The sequence below is a fragment of the Pocillopora verrucosa genome, chromosome 1, assembly GCF_036669915.1.
Source record: "Pocillopora verrucosa isolate sample1 chromosome 1, ASM3666991v2, whole genome shotgun sequence".
Taxonomy (NCBI): Eukaryota; Metazoa; Cnidaria; class Anthozoa; order Scleractinia; family Pocilloporidae; genus Pocillopora; species Pocillopora verrucosa.
In genome coordinates, this window is record NC_089312.1 from 24731419 (window position 1) to 24751783 (window position 20365).

At 40.0% G+C, this 20365-nt stretch overlaps 1 protein-coding gene and 1 pseudogene across 1 annotated transcript; both read left to right on the forward strand.

Annotated features, from left to right (window-relative positions):
- The first annotated feature begins 317 nt into the window (after positions 1–317).
- Positions 318–18442, forward strand: LOC136276817 (fibroblast growth factor receptor 4-like). The gene is made up of 18 exons (XM_066168127.1): positions 318–339; positions 546–588; positions 1264–1424; positions 1552–1869; positions 6368–6682; positions 6957–7262; positions 7506–7547; positions 12910–13191; positions 13366–13505; positions 13911–14493; positions 14708–14818; positions 15102–15277; positions 15399–15521; positions 15876–15946; positions 16463–16503; positions 16963–17062; positions 17335–17434; positions 17846–18442. Exons 3-18 carry the CDS (start codon positions 1307–1309, stop codon positions 17900–17902), a joined length of 2883 nt encoding a protein of 960 aa, XP_066024224.1. The 5' UTR covers positions 318–339; positions 546–588; positions 1264–1306; the 3' UTR covers positions 17903–18442.
- On the forward strand, positions 7454–12711 carry LOC136281547 (uncharacterized; annotated as a pseudogene).
- Positions 18443–20365: the final 1923 nt, after the last annotated feature.

Genomic DNA, 20365 nt, shown 5'->3' on the forward strand with positions numbered 1-20365 from the left:
GAGATCATAATTATTTTCTATGATTTTAAACTTTGGTAGCGATTATGGAGAAGCTTCTATTGCAGTTATAGCCAGCTAAAACTTCGGCACCATTAATCACACTCTTTTATATGTCTAACAGTCAGCAATAGAGGCTCTACCGGTCTGTTAACATAGCCTTACTTGTCCTTATTTAGGATTAAATAAAATGATCAGGAATGTTATTTGATCGAAAAACACTCAAATTATGACATCTGTAGTCAAAAACATCTGTTTCCTTCGCATTTATTCTTAAGTCAGAAAGTTGCATATTATCATATTTCGTTTTTCCAGTCTGCTATGACAAGAGGACGGCTGGAGGTGGGTTGAATATTCGTTTCCCTTATCCTCTCCTTTACCATTTTATTTTTGTTATTATGTTATCAGTCGTCAAATACTACTTTATTTTTGTGAGAATCGACCAGAGCTGTCTTCTTGTGCAACAATGTCGTGAACATCCATAAATTTGAGTAGTTAGTGAAAAACAGAAGACTTTTTTCAAATAAACAACATCTGAGCTTTTTCAGGAACCACGCAAGTACAACATTACAGTACATACAAGTACGAAGGGTGAGTGACTCAATGTTACCTCTTCCTTTAATTTTTTTATCTTCGATCTTCTTTTTATGAGTCATCATACACATTCAATTTACATTTTGATAAAGTCTTGTGAGGACTGGTTGCCAAGGTAATAAGATATGATGTTTTGCATGAGACTGCTAATGTGCCATCGGGCTGTCATTTACGTTCACTATATTTGTTTGGTCACAAACATCGAGTTTCTGCAATAAGACCTTTTACCTGTAGCATTTTTAGCTTTTGCACGAGTAAGTACAATGCAGTAGAAAAAGAGGAGATTGTTGGAAAGTGGAATTGGCAGCCACCATCCTCGTATCTCGGGCCGCATTTAAATGACCTCATAAGCCATTTATTCGAGCTTCAAAAAGACCGCATGACTGAGTGGAATCCAATTTGGTTTGTAATCACGCGAGTGATTAGCAAAATCGGACGACCGCGAAGCGGGAGTCGGATTTTTTAATCACAGGTTGTATCACGAGTTGTAATAAAGTTTTACAGATATATGATATTTCATTTTCTTTCCCGAAGTTTTCATGTGTTCATAGTTTTTTATCCTTAATAATTTCAGTTCCTTAGATTGCAGTCACTTCTTGCCCCATCTTATCCCATCTTTCCCGGCCTCCCATCACTTCGATTCGTCCCTTATGAAGTCGATTTTACGTTTAGGCACCTGTTGTGTGAAGATCTGAACGCACTTCCAACGAACAGAATGCTAAAGACACATTGGCTCAGAGACGCTAGAAACTGTCTCTTGCTATTGCTTGTTACCAGTGCTCTAGGCAACCTTCCATCCGCAGAAACGACAAAGAAATGTAACACCAAGGCTGGTTAGTGGCAACCATGTGGATCTTTTTTTGCATGTGTTTGCTCAGCTTAATTAAGGTTGCATCCTCACTGATCAAACCAAAGTTTTTTTGATAAACTTATTGATGGAATTTTTTCTTTGCCGTCCAGTGATACCTGAAATAAACATCTCTTCGAGTCCACCAAGTCGCACACTATTTGTAAGAGAAGCTCTTAATTTGACTTGTATAGCGTGGCCAAAGTCCGAGGACGAGCTTCTTCCTAGGAGAAGGATCAAGTATATTCAGTGGTATGATCCTCAGAACAGCCCAGTTGGAGTCATATGCATAGGTTCTCAACAACGAAAAAAACTTCGTTGTACATTAATGCTCAAGGGGTTGACTTTAGCACAGTTTGGAAATTACACTTGTGAGGCAGAAAATTATTACGTTGGATATTGCCGGCGAAAAACTGTCGAAATTGGACAAGGTAAGCAACAAAACTAACGTTATCTCCTCGAGAAACAAAATAAAGCGGTTACCAGATGTTTCGTACCAAGTCTTTTCGCACCAAAGTCGATTCGTACCAAGTCAGTTGAGTCGTTTCGCACCCGTACCAAAAGCGATTTTCGAAACAATAGTAGCCTGAAGAGCAACACAGGACGACCTATTCCTTCTGGAACCCACGCGTTATCTTATCAGCTATTCCAAAACTTTTTGTAACTTTGATTTGCTTCTCGTCACACGAAACGATTTACATAAATTAATGGCAAAAATTGGACTGAAATTTAACAAGAGTAGGGGAGTGATTTTTTTCTTATCTGCTTACTACCATCAGCCTTTTCTGGGTAGTTTGTAATTTCAGTCTCACGCGCCTTGCCATTCAAATCAGCTGTCATGATACTTCAAATTGAAAGGGACTTCTAAATGTTGTTGAGTAGAGAGGGGAATGTGGCCGAGTGTTAGGTACATTAAACTGCGCATTGGAATTTACCTTCTATGTACTAACTTCCTCTCCATTGAAAGAAGACGGAGACGGAGTCGGATTTGTAAACATGAGCAAAGAGCGATACGATCAAGTAAAAATCAAATCGACAGAATCAGAAGAAAAATACCGTTATCACTTACGACTCCGTCGCTTACGATCCTTTGAAGAATTGTCAGAGTCGTAGGAGAAAGACTGTGCTGGAAGGGCCTGAGAACTGGCATGTGATTGGTTGTTTTTTTCCGATTCTGCTCGCGACTGCAACAACCTAGTTTTCACCACGGAAAAAACGAAACCGTTCTGATTTTTCTGAGTCCTATTCTGTCGAGCTTATGACTCCGCTTATGATTTTTTTTTCAGTTTTTCACTCGCTTGAAAGTGTTCTTACGACTGTGACTACGACTCCGACTCTAACTCCGTCGCCAGTGAAAACTTGCCTTTAGTAACAGCACTCTTAAGAGGCCCTAAGCCTAAGAAACGACCGATGATTTCTGGCTAAAAATTAAAATCGGCCGATTTTTATCTTCCAAATAGAGGTTACCTAACACTATTTAAAAACGAATTTCTTTTGCTTCAGTTTCGCTTTAAACCAAAAATATCGAGCCGCGAACTTGTTACGTCTGATTGTAGCAAAATCTGTCCCAAAATATTCCCTTTCAAAAACCGGTTAAAAAATCACTATCGCAACACAAAATAATGAGAAAACTACGCAGTTATGAAGAAAAAGGCCTTTCGATGAAACATTATTCGATAAACATCGAAAAATTGCAGAAGCGAATGAAAAATTAAATTTTCAAATGTTGCATATCAAATTAGAGGGAGCGTTGGAGATGATTTTCAAATAATTATTTCTACAAAATCCAACTCTGTTGAAGGTAATCACAGTGGTGAATCAGACATAAGAAGGATATACGTTACGTTTCTGGAAAAACATTTTTCGACCAAAGTATATTGACCTTGTACAAAGCGTTCAAAGTTGCAGTGTTTACCGTTATGGTGCTACTTCGGCGAAACACTCTGTTGCCAATACGTCCATGGTAGCGTGGTAAATGTCACTTTAAACCTTGCTAAGCGCTCAAATACCATCCTAAATAGAATTATATGGTGTTAAAAGAGAAAGGAAGATGAAAAATAAGTAGAAAAAGAAAATAATTTACATTTGTCATCTGCTGAGGTGAGTCAAATCTTGGAAATGCTATCGCGTGACACCACTCATTTCTCCAAACTACGGCGGAATCCAAGCAAATGCGTAGAACATAAGTAAACTTGAAACAACTCTTCCGCCGCCATAAATCCTGAAGTGAAACAGTTTTATATTATTGCCATGAATGATGATGAATTCAGGTGAAAATAAGCCTAAAGGCCTATTTACACGGTACGACTTTGTCGCATGCGACAAGCTTACGACAGGCCTACGACACGAATTGTATCGTGTAAATCAAACCTACCACTCGCTTACGACTGTCTTGCACGTCACGAAAAATGTCGTAGGATTTCAAAACATGTTTTAAAACGCTGCGACAATCGTAGCCGAAATTGATAGAAAATGACGTATTTTGTGACAAATTTCTACTGAGTAGGGGAGGAAGGTGAAATTTTCTTACGTCAAAATGGCGGAGGAAGTCGCCTTCTGAAAGTCGAAGACTGCTTCCAAAGCGAAAAATACATTCTCAGATGAGGAAACAGAGAATATGATATCACTGTGGAGCGAGGAAGAGGTTTTTTTCCTTCTCTTGCAAATTATTGAAACAATGACCGCGGCCGAAACGAGTGGAATTGCACGCGATTTTGGCATGTCGTAGGTGAAAATGTCGTGCGCGTGTAAATTGTCCTAAGTCATGTCGTAGGCCTGTCGTAAGCTTGTCGCATGCGACAAAGTCGTATCGTGTAAATAGGCCTTAAGATAGTGTCCATTTGGTACTTAAGCGGGCTAGATGTATTTCGTTACATTCCAACGGACGTTACGGGTCAGCACTTACAGGGGTCAGCGGACGTAAAAATAGAAACAACCAGGTAATCTTTGTCTTAGCCTTGTAATCAAATTAAAACTTCATTTATTACTCACAGAGAAGATAAAGTGGACATATAATGAATATTGTGTACTGTCATAAAACACCTATAAGTTCTCAGCCCGTACTTCCTCTGAAAAGATATTTCTACAATTTAAGCATACATTAACTTGTACGTTTTTTCAGCATGTGTTTTTGTACATTCCTCTTCAGGAGCAAACGATGTAAAATTCGCATCTGCTTTATGCTTTTTTACGACAGGATGAACATATAGCTAATGGAAAGATAAAAGAAAAGTAATCAAAAATACCCTATAAGACAAGCACTGTAAAATAAGAAAATTGTTATGACAAAGAAATCCTCCAAAAGTTGTGAGTCTTTTTCTTACGTGAGCCTATCGGCACAGATATATCAAACAACTGAAACACCTCCTTGTCCATGGCAGGGTTGATCATGTCACGACTTTTGACGCTGGTAGGTGATCCCTGCCCTGGATAGTGACACAGCTTTGAAGGCCTCCAGTACTCGCTCATACCATAGCGATGGAGAGCATAAAAACGTTATGTTTTCACTTCTTCATGAGACAGTCGAGGCCAGCCCTTTGCAGGATGACCTCGTATTCTTTCAGATTTGCGCGCGAAAAAAAACAATTTTTAGATGTGTAGTTACATCATCTCGGCATTCATACAGAAACACTGTCTCCGTGCGACCACGTGAGGATCCGCAGTCTAGGAAACCCTCTTTTGACAAAGTACAGGAATCCGCCATGATTATCTGGTTGTTTCTATTTTTACGTCCGCTGACCCCTGTAAGTGCTGACCCGTAACGTCCGTTGGAATGTAACGAAATACATCCAGCCCGCCTAAGTACCAAATGGACACTATGAGGCTAATTTTCACCTGAATTCATCATCATCATTCATGGCAATAATATAAAACTGTTTCACTTCAGGATTTCTGGCGGCGGAAGAGTTGTTTCAAGTTTACTTATATTCTACGCAGTTGCTTGGATTCCGCCGTAGTTTGGAGAAATGAGTGGTGTCACGCGATAACATTTCCAATATTTACCTCACCTCAGCAGATGGTAAATGTAAATTATTTTCTTTTCTACCTATTTTTCATCTTTCTTTCTCTTTTAATACCATACCATTCTATTTAGGATGGTATTTGAGCGGTTAGCAAGGTTTAAAGTGACATTTACCACGCTATCCATGGGCGTATTGGCAACAGAGAAGTGTTTCGCCGAAGTAGCAACATAACGGTAAACGCTGCAACTTTGAACGCTTCGTACAAGGTCAATATACTTTGGCCGAAAAATGTTTTTCCAGAAACGTAACGTATATCCTTTTAATGTCTGATTCACCACTGTGATTGCCTTCAACAGTGATGGATTTTGTAGAAATAATTATTTTAAAATCATCTCCAACGCTCCCTCTAATTTGATATGCAATATTTGAAAATTTATTTATCATTCGCTTCTGCAGTTTTTCGATGTTTGTGTTGCGATAGTGATTTTTGAACCGGTTTTTGGAAGGGCATATTTTGGGACAGATTTTGCTACAATCAGACGTAACAAGTTCGCGGCTCGATATTTTTGTTTTAAAGCGAAACTGAAGCAAAGAAATTCATTTTAAAATAGTATTAGGTAACCTCTACTTGGAAGAAATAAATCGGCTGATTTTAATTTTTAGCCAGAAATCATCGGTCGTTTCTAAGGCGCATGCACTCTTAAGTAGAGACGATGTAACATGGACAACAAGAAATGAAGAAGCATGTGTAAAATGGATTGCAAATGGAGAAAACGTGAGGCTAAATATTCCAGGATGTCTAAAACGTGGCAAAGCTCGCTTTTTGTTTTTGGAGTCTCGCTTATTAACCCACTTTTCCTGTTTTTATGTGCCCCCTTCAGTTTTTTAAAATATTTATACGAGTTCTCAATTTTTTTTATCTTCTCCCAACACATTTTTTACTGTCATCTGGGATTGTCGGTGTCAGCTTTCCTGGCACCGGAGACTGTCGAGGATCCAAAGAACCAAACCGTCGTTGCTGGTTTCAACCTAAGTTTAAACTGCACCGCCGAAGGTTCTCCCATGCCATCCATCGCATGGATAAAGAACAACGATTCGCTCGCTATACAGTCCAACCCAAGAATAAAATACATTAAGACTGTTCTGGACTACAAACAAATTCATAGCCAACTGGTAATAGAAGATGCAAAGAAGAAAGATGAAGGAAAATATCACTGTGTTGCAAATAATACTGTGGGAGAAAATGCATCCAACCCGGCTTTCTTGTCCATAGAGGATTTAGGTGAGACGTATGCTGTATATTACTTCTTAACTTGGCACCAGGTTTTATAATGGAAGGACCATTTTTTTGTTTGTAAAGGGATGAAAGAAACTTTAAAGAAATTTTGGTCACAGGGGAACAGTTTTAGAATTCACAAAAATTAAGTTCTCTTTTTAAATGTGAAAATCCTTAAATAATGCACGGTATTTCTCTTTCATTTCTCTTACTCCTTTTTTTATGTTCTCCTAACAAAATTTTTAATGTCATCTGGAATTGTCGGTGTCATCTTTCCTAGCACCGGAGACTGTCGAGGATCCAAAGAACCAAACCGTCGTTGCTGGTTTCAACGTAACTTTAAACTGCACCGCCAAAGGTTCTCCCATGCCATCCATCACATGGATAAAGAACAACGATCCACTTGCTATACAGTCCAACCCAAGAATAAAATACATTAAGACTGCCCTGGACGACAAACAAATTCATAGCCAACTGGTAATAGAAGATGTAAAGAAAGAAGATAAAGGAAAATATCACTGCGTTGCAAATAATACTGTGGGAGAAAAAGCATCCAACCCGGCTTTCTTGTCCATAGAAGATTTAGGTGAGACGTATGCTGTATATAACTTCTTAACTTGACATCAGGTTTTATCATGGAACGACCATTTTTTTCTTTGGAAAGGGATGAAAGAAACTTTGGCAAAAGGGAATGTGCTTTAGATTTTTTTAAATTTAGGCAATTTTTAAATATACCTAATTAATGCACAGTATTTCCCTTTCATTCCTCTTACCGGGTATCAACATTTTTTATTTGCTTCCCGTACTTCTTTCACATCTTTGCTTTCAGATAACTGGGCGAGGACTGTTGAGGATCCGGTGAACCAAACTTGTATTATTCGTTGAATTTAATTACATTCTATAACGCCGCAATGTGCGTTACCTAGGCCTCGTTTGAAGTTTTTTTGCTGTTGTTTTGTCAAGGTTAGTTTTAAGCTAAGGATTTTGAGGCTGTCTTGTAAGAAGCACTAATTTCGAATCGTCGCCGGATAGATCCTCGTATTTCAAATCGTTGTTTACAAGAATATAAGAAATCTGGATGTATACAGGTTGTTGTGTCATATTTATTTACGCCAAGCTTAGCTGGCCCCTACATAATTCAAAGTTAGAGTTCTTATGTCAAGATCTGTTTACAAGAGTGGTTTGTCATCAGCTGACCGGCAAAAAGAAAAGAAAATCGGCCAGTAGTTCGAAGGTAAAAGTTGTCTTTGAAGAATCGCACGTATAGTAAATCGTCATGTTGCTGAAGAGGCGCCGAATAAATTGTCAGAAGTCAACACGTTTAGGAGCGACGAGAGCGGTGGAAATTTGGATGTATGGCCATTGTTAGCCGTAAGCTACGTGGATTTAATTTCTGTTGGCGAAAATCTTCGAGGTTCAACTATGGAAACTAGGAAGAAAGCGCCGAGCGAGATTTTGAATGAAGAGGAAGTCAACACTGAGAGAACTGTCCATGCTGGGCGTCGGAGAGCTGGACATTTAGGAGAACTGTGAAAACGTCGGAATGTCGTTCAAGATTTGATTACAGGCGCAGGAGTTGAAAAACAGAAGTAGGAGAAACCGTTGGCAGGTATGAAGAATGAATGGAGAGAGAAAAAGATGACAGAAGAAAAAAAGGCCTCCATCTGAGTCCAATTTTGGTCGCCGGCGTCAGCTTTAGGAGGGAATCTCACTCCCAAGTTAGCTTTTTGACTCAACACTCTCCTTAACTAACTACAACACCTGCACCTGACACAATTCAGCCACCAGTGTACTCTATTGAGAGCTTATCACCAGCGAGTTTCCAGTCAACATCCGCTTATTATAGCAACAGCAACTGAAATCTACCCAGCATTTGTTTCACAGCAGACCTACCTTTGCCAATGCAGTACCCGTACCTCTCTCCTTAGTCACTAACCTCTGCGCAGCAGTCAGAAGCTTGGAAACAATTGAACAAGGGATCAACCAAGGTCCATCGCTACCAAAAGTAGAGTTAATAAAGTTCAGTGGGAATGTGATAATTTCGTTAATGAGAAAGCTTCCCGATGAAGGTCTTAAAAGAAAGTGGGTCGATAGAGCAGGAGATCTCATCAAGAGCAAAGGTCGAGCTGCGTATTTGGATTTTGTTAGTTTTTTTAGAGAGGCAGGACAACGTGTCAAAAATGGACATGGAAAAGAACTGAAGTTTTCTCCATGTGCTGGGAGGGAAAGTAAGGAATCTGGCAAAGGAAAGGCAGATTACACGCTTAAAGTCACAACACTTGCTACCCACAGTGAAGAAGATCAGCAGGGCACCGCCATACCTACCGGAGTTCCACTGAAGTGTCCACAGTGCTCGGGACCACATGGAGTCTGGAGCTGTCGGATATTTGTAACTTCCTCTTTAAGAGATCGTTCAAAGACTGTAAGACAACACCGACTTTGCAGAGCATGTCTCTCACAGGGACATAGCGCGGAACAGTGTCCCAAAAGGATTCCCATGCTTAAAGCCAGGGTGTGGCTAAGACCATTATATCTAATCCATTTCAGTATAGCCGACGGAAATGGGAGTGGCATCAAGACTAACGGCCATGATACGTTTCGAAGTGCTGAATGGAATGGTGCAGCAAAAGGAACTGTCGCAGATCTCCGCTAATCCTCCGAACACTACAACTCCACTTAGTGTGCCTGTTACTGTGGGCGTGGTAGGGACCAGTCGACCTCGAGTGTGCTTGAAGGTTGTCCCAGTTAAAATCAGTAGTCGCAATGGTGCGAAAGAGATATTTATTCATGTGAGTGTTCGTGGTCAGATTGTAGTTCCTGCCTCGACGGCCTTGTGCGGGAGTTAGATTTGAATGATATGAAGCCGACTAGTGTTACGATGGCGACGGTCAATTGTGAACACAAAAGGACCGACCTTTAGGTTCAGCTGAACGTTAAGTCTCTCGAAGGAGATACAGAGTTCAACCTTAGCCATGTTTCAACCGCAGGGAGTCTTCCTTTTACGCTAAGACATATGGCAATCAACGAAGAAATAAGGAAGTAGCCTCACTTTACTGACATCAGTGTACCCGAAACAGGAGATAAAAAGGTAACAATCCTGATAGGCAGCGATCATCCAGAAATTATCAACTTGCAGTTAGACAAGAGGGAAGAACATAATACACAACAAGCGTGAAGTTCTTGATATACAACTGGAGCGCATGTACAATGAAGAATGTGGCGACACGAATGGGGCATTATCAGATTCGACTTCCCTTTCGAGAGGAAGAAGAGGAGGCTTCCAGCTCCCAAAATGGATTTCAAACCGTCGTGATGTCTTGTCAGCGTTCTAGTGGGAGAACGAGCTCCGCACATTAAGGATCTAGATTTGAAATCCGACAATTTGCCTCTGGATAAGGCTTTAGGAATCCATTGGGACGTAGAACGTGATACGATCGACTTCGTTTTTAGCGAGCGAGACAGCTAGAATCGTAAGGGAGCACTGTCCTCGATTGCGACCGTACACGATCCACTCAGATTTGCCAGTTCGTTACTTCAACTTGGAAGAGAAATCACTCAAGAATTGTGTAAATTAAAACTAAGTTGGGACAACAATATCCCAGAGGAAATTCGTCTGCGTTGGAGAAAGTGGAGAGAAGGCCTTATGAATATGCAGGGATTCAGGATCTCGAGATGTTTCAAGCCAGAAAGCTTTGGTAGAGTTGCACGGGCAGAGCAACATCATTTTGCTGATGCGTCGCAAGAGAATGGTTATCGAAAAGTCTCATATCTGCGCCTCACTTCAAGGAAAGATACATTGCAGTTTCGTCATGGGTAAATCGCGCGTGAGACCACTGAAGAACGCAGTCACCTTGCCGTAGTTAGAACCAACCGCAGCTACCTGAATAAAGAAGATCTTAATTAAGTAACTCGAAGGAAGATTGAGGATTGACAGTGTTACTTACTGGAGTGATTCGATTCGATAATATTTCTGAAGTATATTGCCGACGAAACGCGAAGATTTGTTACCTTTGTTGCCAACCGAGTGGCCATTATACAGGAAGAGTCAGAACCAAGGCAGTGGCGCCATGTGAGATCAGAACACAACCCTGCAGACTATCCTTCTCGAGAAATAAAAGCCTCGGAGACCAAGAAACTATAAATGTGGAAACATTGAAATGGGGCAGAATCCTTATAGAAAAACGAGGAAGAATGGTCCCGCAGCCCAGAGAAGCTTCAGAAGTACTCCTAGATAGCGACGAAGGAGTTAAAAGACCGAAGATTACGGTTGGAGCAGCTGTCGTGCAAAAACATTTTTGGTGTTTCCTGTTTCAACGTTATCCTAAATGGGATCGGCTGCGAAGATTAGTCGCGTGGCATATTCGTGTTTTTACACAGACTTACACATCCAAAATTACGGGCTGAACGAAACACAAGTTCAAATATATAGTTGAAGCTCAGTCCCACCCCTTTATCAGTGCCCGAAGTGACTGAAGCAGAGACGAGGATTGTGAAGGTTGTACAGAGACATTCATTTCCTATAGACATTGACAAGTCAGTGATAACAGGTCGACTCGCCTGACTTAAACCGTTTGAAGAAGAAAGGATATTATGCGTGTCGGACGAAGATTGAAGCATTCAGATCTAAAGTACGATGCTAAGTACCCAGTGGTATTGCCAGGAAAGCACCCAGTTACTGAGTTAATAATTCGTCACTATCACCATCTCAATGGACACGTAGGAGTCTATAATGTCTTAGCAGAAATAAGACAACGGCTTCGGATTGTCAGGGGAGTTTCTTCAGTGAAGCGTGTTCTCATCAAGTGTCACGTTTGCAGGCGTTATAATGCCAAGTTAGAAGAGCAAGTGACTGCACAACTTTCCATGGTTCGAGTCTCTTCTGACAGTCATAGGATTATCTATCCGTTTGCTGCCGTAGGATTAGACTATTCTGGACCGCTTTACGCAAGAAGTGGACCCTAGACAAGATCGAGGAAGAATGCTACCCTAACCGAGCGTTTAGAATGCATGTTTACTTGCCTAAGATACTAAGCAGTTTACATTTAAGTGGCCGAAGACCTGTCTACAGATTACTTCATCAACGCAGTTCTACGCTTTGTTAGTAGACGAGGTCCCCCAATAGTTATTCACAGTAATAACGGTACTAAATTCAGAGGAGCCGAATTGGACGTTGTTAAGGCTTAGAAAGTGTGGGATCAAGAGAGGATCCAAGCCTTGACTAATAGAGGAATTGAATGGAAGTATAATCCACCACCAACGAGCCACCGAGGGGGAGTCTGGGAAAGACTCATAAGCTCGATCAGAAGAATCTTGTACTCATTAGTTGAAGAGCGACTTCTCAACGATGAAACTTTGTGAACGTTTTTGGTAGAAATTGAGAAAATCTTGAACGACAGACCGATAATTTCAGTGTCGAGTGACCCGCCAGACTTATGCCGAGCCATATTCATCTGTTACGTAGAAACCCGTCCTTTTTCCTAAACGTGTTTGAAGAGTCGGACAAGTTCAAGGCAAGATGGAACATATTCATCTTCTCGGAAACGAATTTTGGTGCGGATGGACGAAAGAGTACTTGCCGACGCTCCAGGTGCGACAGAAATGGCTATGTCCGAAGCCTAACCTCAGAGTTGATGAATTGGTTTTTAGGATGGCAGACAGGAACATGCCTCGAGAGCAGAGGCCAAAAGCTTAAGTGGAGCGGACCTTCCCGGACAGTGAAGGGATAGTACGCCAATTAATCGTTTGAACAACAGAAGGAGTATACCGCAGAGACACAACTTTAGGCTGATCCGCTTTTCTTGATACGTTAGAAAGCCTCTTTTGCCAGCGGAGAAGTTGCAGAGCCGTATTGAAGAACAAAACAAACCATTTCAAGCCAGAACAATTCAGTGAACAGCAATTGCGTTAATTTTAGAAAGGCTCCATTGTCATCTTTCGGGGAGAGAGGGTGTATAATTCGTTGAATTGTGTACTTACACACTATAGCACCGCTAACAATATACTTAGGGCGCAGTTTCTCGCACCGTGTGCATTGCTTGGGCGTCGTTTGTAGTTTTTTGCCTTTTTTTTGTCAAGTTTAGTTTTTAGCTAAGGATTTTTAGGCAATCCTGTTGGAAGCAGCAACTTCGAATTGTCGCCGAATAGATCCTCGTATGTAAATCGTTCTTTACAAGAATACAAGGAATCTGAACGCATACAAGTTGTTGTGTCGTATTTATTTTCGCTAAGCGTAGCCGGCCCCTACAAAACTGCTTTTTTCGGTTCCAATGTAACTTTTAACTGTTCTGCAGCTGGTCTTCCGAAGCCAAATATCACATGGGTCAAGAACAATAATTCGAATGCTGCAAACTCAAACCCAAGGGCAAGAGTAATTCCAATTTTACTGGAAATAATTCAAAGTCAGCTGTCAATAAGAGAAGTGAAGGAAGAAGACGACGGAAAAAATTATTGTGTTAAAAAGAGCAGCGCTGGAGAAATAGCATCGAAATATGCGTTCTTGTTCATTAAGCAGCTAGGTGAGGTCGCACATTGGTACAGTTTGTAACTTTATGTTCAATTTCCGTGAGGGGCAATTATACAACATAGCTCAGTGTGAAATTTCACAGGAACGATAAGTAATTGAAAAATTCTCAAGTTTGCCGACTCTCACTGTATGCAATTTTTCCTCATCTTTCAACTGCTGTATCCAGCAAAAGTGTCACTGAGAAAAGATCGGCATCGTTCAGTCTCCATGATTACTGCGCTTAGTGTGTTTGGTGGCACCATAATGACAGTCATGTGCGGGTGCACCGTTGCGTTTTTCTATCGACGTGCAGGACAAGATAGCCAGGTATTTTTCATAGATTGTTTAACCCCTAAGAGTGACTAGCATCTAATTTCTCCTTATAATATCACCCTCAAATCGCACATTAAGGTGATGAGAATAAAGGAAATGGTCACAACAAGAAAAGTTCTGGATTATGAAACAAATTCTCCTCATCAGCACCTGAGGGAATGTATGAGGAGCAATAAGGGGAATATGCATACTGATGTTAAGATAGAAAAGTTTAAAAATTAACTTTGTCCAACTCTCAAAACGATATTTTTTCTTCAACTAAATTGCTGCTAAATGAAATCGGAAAGAATACTTAATTTTTTTTGTTTTGAATGATTGGGCATTTCGATTACCAAATCATTAGTGACCATGAACTGTTATCTGTTGAAGATATTGACATTCTATCCATTTCAATAACAGGGTAACAGGGATGAGGGAGAACTTTATGTGGTCTGCATGGCCAACAAAGATTTGGCTGAGGGGATAGCGGAAGATGAGAATCATAATGAGAACGGTTCAGCGACTTTAGTGGTAAATAATGTCGCTCCGCTGGTAGATGATGAAAAGCAAAATACCAATATGCGACCAAAGGGAAAAGACCCCACACAAGACAAAGAGAGTGTCGATTCGATGCTCTTAGAGGGAAGCAAGATTCCTACTCCACCAGATGTTGGAGAAAAAAATTTCAGAAATCCCATCTTTGATCAAAAAGACCAGGCAGAAAAGTTGTTAAACTCACGCAGTGGTTATTTAAGTGCTCAAGATGGTCGTAATGATGTCAACGTGATTCCGCATCAAGACAGTGGCATGGATAGCTACAAACGTGGCGATCAAATGCTAACATCTCTTAACACAGCGCTTGAAGAAGAATGCGCGAAAGACGTGGATGATCTCGAAGTGCTTGAAGAAGTACTCGGCGAAGGGGAATATGGAATCGTTTACAAAGGTCGTTGTGGTAGAAAGAACGGAAACGTTATTGATGTTGCAGTAAAAAAGTTAAAAGGTATGCATAGGAGTCTTGTTCTATTCGTACTGATCTTTTCTAAGTTTTAAATTTTCCTACAGTCAGGAGGAATCAGTAAGTAAATACGATGACGTAGATGCTTTTGAGACCATTGAATGTCATCATAAGCTTCTGAAGTCATTTAATTACACTCGGTATTCTCTAAGGAAATTGAAGGAGTTTAACTTAAAATCTTTTCACGTTTTTTATGCAGATGATGCAAGCGCACTTGAGAAAGCCGCGCTGTTAAACGAGATAAGGACTCTGAAACAAGCTGGCCGACATCCGAACATTGTCAATTTAATTGGAGCATGGGTAAGGTTTCGTTCGACCATACAAATGGCATAGAATGGGCATCTATCCCCAGTCTCACCGACCTGCGCAAAAATGCCACCGGCAATTATTTTTTACTGAAGTTTACAAGGTAACTATGATATTGGGGTTAGTTCCGGTCGCGTGAAATTTTTTCGAGTTATGTCTTTCTCTTTGAAACCTCTAATTTTTCTGTCCCAGTTAATGACAAGATAACTTTGCGATTTCGTAAACTCTCTTTCATGCAGCCCGTAAGCCGTCGTCGAGTTCCTGATAGCCAACTTTTCTCTCCTCAGAAACAGTTTTTGTTGTTACTGAATTAGTCCGAGGTGGTAGCCTTGAAAGCCTTTTGAAGAGCAAGGATGACGGAAGTAACGAATATGCAAATGTCTGCTGTAAACTGAGCGACCGACAGCTGTTGAACATTGCACTGCAGGTGGCCTTGGGAATGCAGCATTTAGAAGAGCGGAAGGTTGGCAAATCCCAAAAAATTTATCTCAACGATTACTCTTGGTGAAAATTCGACTCATTCTTAACATGCTTTGGTATAATATTTGTGTAATAGAAATCCGGAACGGCAACTTTCTTTTCAGTGCATTCACCGCGACCTTGCAGCGAGAAATGTCTTTATTGATTCAAGCAAGGTGGCAAAAGTTGGAGACTTTGGATTAGCAAGGAACATCTCAGACGATGGATTATACATCAAAACTTCATGTGTAAGTACTGGATCACTCATTATTAATCTTTCTTCTTGTGTTGAAAGCCGCAGGAAATTTAAATTTCTGTTTAAATATGACCACTCATTTTTTCTCCGGGGCCGCATAAGCTCAACTCAAAGAAACCCTGAATTAAATCTATTTATTGATCATAAACCACTTTTTTTCTGTCTACACTCTTTCACTATAAAAACAGTACATGTAAGTATCACTTTAGAGGGTCAGAACCTTATCGTGGGCTAGATTTAATTATTTCCTGCTAAATTAGGCCAGCATACGCTTTGTTTGGCATGATACCTTCTGTGCTTGTTCATTAAATATTACGTAATGATACATTTACACCTTTATCAACAGGTTAAAATTCCATGGAGATGGTCGTCTTTGGAATCTCTTCGAGATCGAGTTTATACATCCAAGAGCGATGTGTAAGTAAACAAAAAGAAACTTACGTTGTCTGACGTGGAAGGGGTAGCCTTGTCCACCATCAATATGTTTGGTCAAGATTGAGGCACGTAAGGCCGCTGAGATTTTTACGTACCGAGAACAATGTTGGAGAGGAGTTCCTCTTCTCCTTTTTTCCTTCCCTTGTATTCCACTCGATGTCCATGTATATATCTTGAACAAATTGCCTCTTAATAGTATCCCAAGCCAGGTTAGATCGTATTATCAGCCACTGATATCATTCGACGGCTTATACCGTGATAACTCACGACTCTGGTACACTTTCAACCTACAATTGAGTGGCCGCTTGGAATCTAAGAATTCCTAAAAGTTATATATATATATATATATACGAGGCATATATATATATATATATAATTTTTATGATGAACTTTCACTTGTTAAATTCTTACACTTATTTTCAAAAATTCCGCTATTTCATTTTCCGAAAACAGTAGATACCCTTAACTGAACGCGTTCTTTTTCTTAATCATTTTCAGTTGGTCGTTCGGCATACTACTTTCGGAAATAGCAACACATGGTAGGTCTATAAACGTTCGATGATTTCTATGCCTAGGAGAGCTATATTAAAACTCTTTATCATCTGGCGAAGTGGTCCTGAGGTAAATTGGTAAATTCAAGCCTTCAGTGAATTCAGTAAATTCGGCCAGTGGTCATTAGTTCGGGTCGGGGTTTGTCCATACTGACCGTTCCAAGAAAACGATTATACACTGCATATTTTCGTTGGCGAAAGTCGGCGAATACAATATTAACAAGTTTGGTCCGAGTGACTCATAAGAAACTACTTATATGACTAACCTCGCTTGCTCGAGTCTTACTGTGGAATATTGGACCTCGGTTGTTTTAGTGCGCACCTGGCTGCGCTCAGTCCGTACTGCCACAACCTCGGCTCGGTTAGTAACACGTTAATAATCCATTACGTTTTTAAACTTAAAGCTATTACCATCGAGCAAACTTCGTTACTGATTTTGCTTTACAGGTGAGTTGCCATACCCTGACATCGAATCACCACTTTCCCTGGTAAGTCGGCTCTCTACGGGTTATCGGATGCCTCGTCCTCACGAATGTTCGGAAGAACTGTAAGTGTTTCGATCATTTGTAAGACCGTCTATTTCTTACATATATTTGCTTACATGTTAACAGTTGACACTTTTTCCATTATTTAAGTAGCTTGAGGCATTTGTCACGTGACTGGGTCAACGAAATACTCTGCCTCCCGTAAGATATGGGAACTCTACCTATTTGGGATGTCGCTGTCATGGAAGCTCCGTAGTTTGGTTGGGTGAAGATTGAGTGAGCTAGTTGACTAAAGAGGTCTTCAAAATTAAAGAATGATGCAATGCATTTGTAGGTATACGTTAATGAGCTCTTGTTGGAACGAGAATCCTTTGATGAGACCTTCGTTTACTGACATCGTGAATGAGCTAGAATACCTCTTAAGAGAAGTAAAGGTGAGTGAAACTGGATTTAAGCCATTCCCTACTGCTTCCTTCCTCATTCAACTTTTCCATTTTTCAATTCATTACACTTGAGTAGATTACGCGGAAACTTTTTCAACCCCTTCAGTTTTCAAATGCCGGAGAGACTTGCATCTAACGAGGAGTCATATAAGTCCAAGGAAATGGCAGCAAAAATCGAAACTCTCTTCGTAGTAAATGGCTTATTAAAATTAAAATTACATCCAAAGGAAAAGTCGTGTGTATTAGGTTTAATTGGTCTTTCTTGGGTTCTGTTTTTCATCTTTTCTCATCCGCTCGCTTGTTCCTTTTGTCATTATTATCCATTATCACTATTCTCATTACTGAGCTTCCTACGTGTATCCAACCTGTCATTTTTTCATCGCTTTGATTCTTCTGTTCCAGAGGACATATATCAACATCATGGAGGATGAAATCACTAGCAGAGTTGATTTGAAGTAGAAGTAAAATGAGTGGGCAGAAAATCCAGCACCTAGCGCCATGCTGTGCTGTATTTCAAAATTGAGTAGTCTTAAATTGAATGACCTGTTCATCTTGTTACCAATAAGCTTGGTGAAAAAGAAAGTCATAGAAATCTTAGTTGTTGTTATGCTGGTGGGCTAAAGAAACTCAGTCCTTTTTTTTTTCCTTGGTAATTTTCATGGAAGTAGCTCCTGTGTTGGTAAATTAGTCAACTCCGCTTAATTAATGAGAGGATGTAAATATGAAATGCTTTCATTCACTAGCCGGAAATTGGTACAATTGTCTGTATTTAAAAGTTCGTTGTGAATTGCACCATGCTTATTTGAAGAGGATCAAGAAGACTGGAAAACGGACTTGCTGTCCTTGGATCCTTCCTGGCTAAAACGACCAGCCAAGCAATTGTGGTCACAAAATTGGAAGACGACGAGATCATTCGTTTGAAGGAACTGTGCGCTCACATGGACGTAATAGTTGAGAAACTGAGACAAAGACCACTGTTTTTGTATTATAAGCCTTAAGTAAGCAATAAAGGAAAATGAATCTGGTTGATCTCAATGTACTGGTACTCTTACAGAGATATCAGTGAAAAAGAATAGGGGGCGTTAATTTGAGGGGTTTCAATCTACCCCTTGATCATGTGAGTACCCAGATAACCCATGCAACACAAAGGGCTCGGCTGACAGATCTTGGTACTCTGACGTGAGGAAGACATTTTTGTTTTTACGACTAACAGCTCCACTACGTTCCAGAGTCCGTGTCCATGTGTTTCACTAATGTTTAGAAATTCTAAAAACAAACAAACAGATGTATGATACGGTAGTCGAAGCAGAAAGTAAATATAGCTTGTTCAACTTATCAACCTTTGCCGAAAAAGCAACTACAAGGCAAAATTATCGATCAAATACACTTTATGCAAATGCCTTGCGAAATTTTAATCAGTCAGCAAAATTGTTCTCTGTTCACTCCCTATGGTGCTGACTGGGAGAAATTCGTTTAATGGTCAAGAGCTCGTCAAGTTGTTGATCATTTCTTTTATTCTCCTGACCTTAATGTTTCATCCAGGGGTGGTGCTGTGAAGAGAAATTAGATGCTAGTAACTCTCAGGGTTTAAAGGGTTAAATCATATGAACCCTTTAACTCTCAAGATCTCATTAGTAATTCTCCTTACTGTCTGCTATACAAATCGTCTAATGTTACTTCTGAGAATTTGGTATTGGATCAAACCTCCTAATTGATACCTTTCTTGGTTCTCATTTCTTGTTTTCTTGAATTTGTAATGATATTGTAAGGAGAAATTCTGTCTTGGTCACTCCCGGAAGTTAAAGGGTTAAACTAGAGAATTTCAAAGGTTACTTCCCTCTTATCTCTTACCTAAATTTTTCCTGAAAACTACAATTAAAATAATAAAAAGCCAACTGCTTTCGAACGTTTACATAAAATGGTTTCTGAATCTTTAGCACTGCCAAATAGAGCTGACTGTGAACTGCTTCAAGCATGTAGCTACATAAAGGCTCAGACAAAGACCGACGCACTCATATGAATAGTATGTGAATAGATGTGATTTTAGCTTTACTCAAATTTATTTGTCATTTACTCTTCTCTCTTTGAAGCAAATTAATTAGGATAGTGGAAGTCGTGAACGAAAAGAATATGGGTCTGAAGCTAGTCTCGCAGATTAGCGATGTAGCTATGATATTCACTTAGCGTGGCATACAGGTGATTTGTCTATCCCGTTGGCTTCTGTGAAATACTTTTTGTCTGAATCTGGCTCCGCTTTTTCTTCAAAAGACTAAATGTCTCACCGGATATCGCGTTAAGCAGAATGAAGGACGAAGAGAGTCTATGGCCTTCAGTTACTCACGAGATAAGTAGTTTTAAAAATTTTTCCGCCAACAAAACTAAAATTCCTATCTGTTTATGTACTAATTGCTTAGAATCACCGAGATGTTTTTAATTTATCTTTTATAGGCAACCAACTTTTCTTCCATCGGAGAAAAAAAAAAACAAGAACATAAACTTTGAGCTGTAAAAAAAAATAGTGTAATTGCTATATACTCAGTGATGATGGAACGGCTTCATGAAAAAAAATGGACGGGCTTGATTCAACGGTCAGTTCACAACAAAAGTTAAAAATAATTAAAGCACTGTTTAGGTTTACGCTTATTAAATATCCTGAACACGAAAACACGACGAGTTCGTGTAGTGTTGTTATATACCATAATCATGTCTAATTTTAGGGCCATAGCCTTTCAAGTCAGAAACTTGTAGCAAAGAGTGCTCATATTTATTTCATGTATATTAACGGGAAAAAAACAAATCTTAATTTCTAGTCGTTACAACGACTACAGCAGGTCTCAGCTGAATCAATCCATTTTGATAAGCTGAAAATTACCTCCCTCTACAAAGCCACTCGCCAAGGGCTTACCTTACAAAAAGCAATGA

Excerpts from the sequence above, each read along its gene's own strand:
- LOC136276817 (XM_066168127.1), top strand. The coding sequence starts at position 1,307 with ATGCTAAAGACACATTGGCTCAGAGACGCTAGAAACTGTCTCTTGCTA. Across the intron at positions 13,506-13,910 it reads GTGCAGGACAAGATAGCCAG|GGTAACAGGGATGAGGGAGA; the intron begins GTATTTTTCATA and ends TTTCAATAACAG. Across the intron at positions 15,522-15,875 it reads TATACATCAAAACTTCATGT|GTTAAAATTCCATGGAGATG; the intron begins GTAAGTACTGGA and ends CTTTATCAACAG.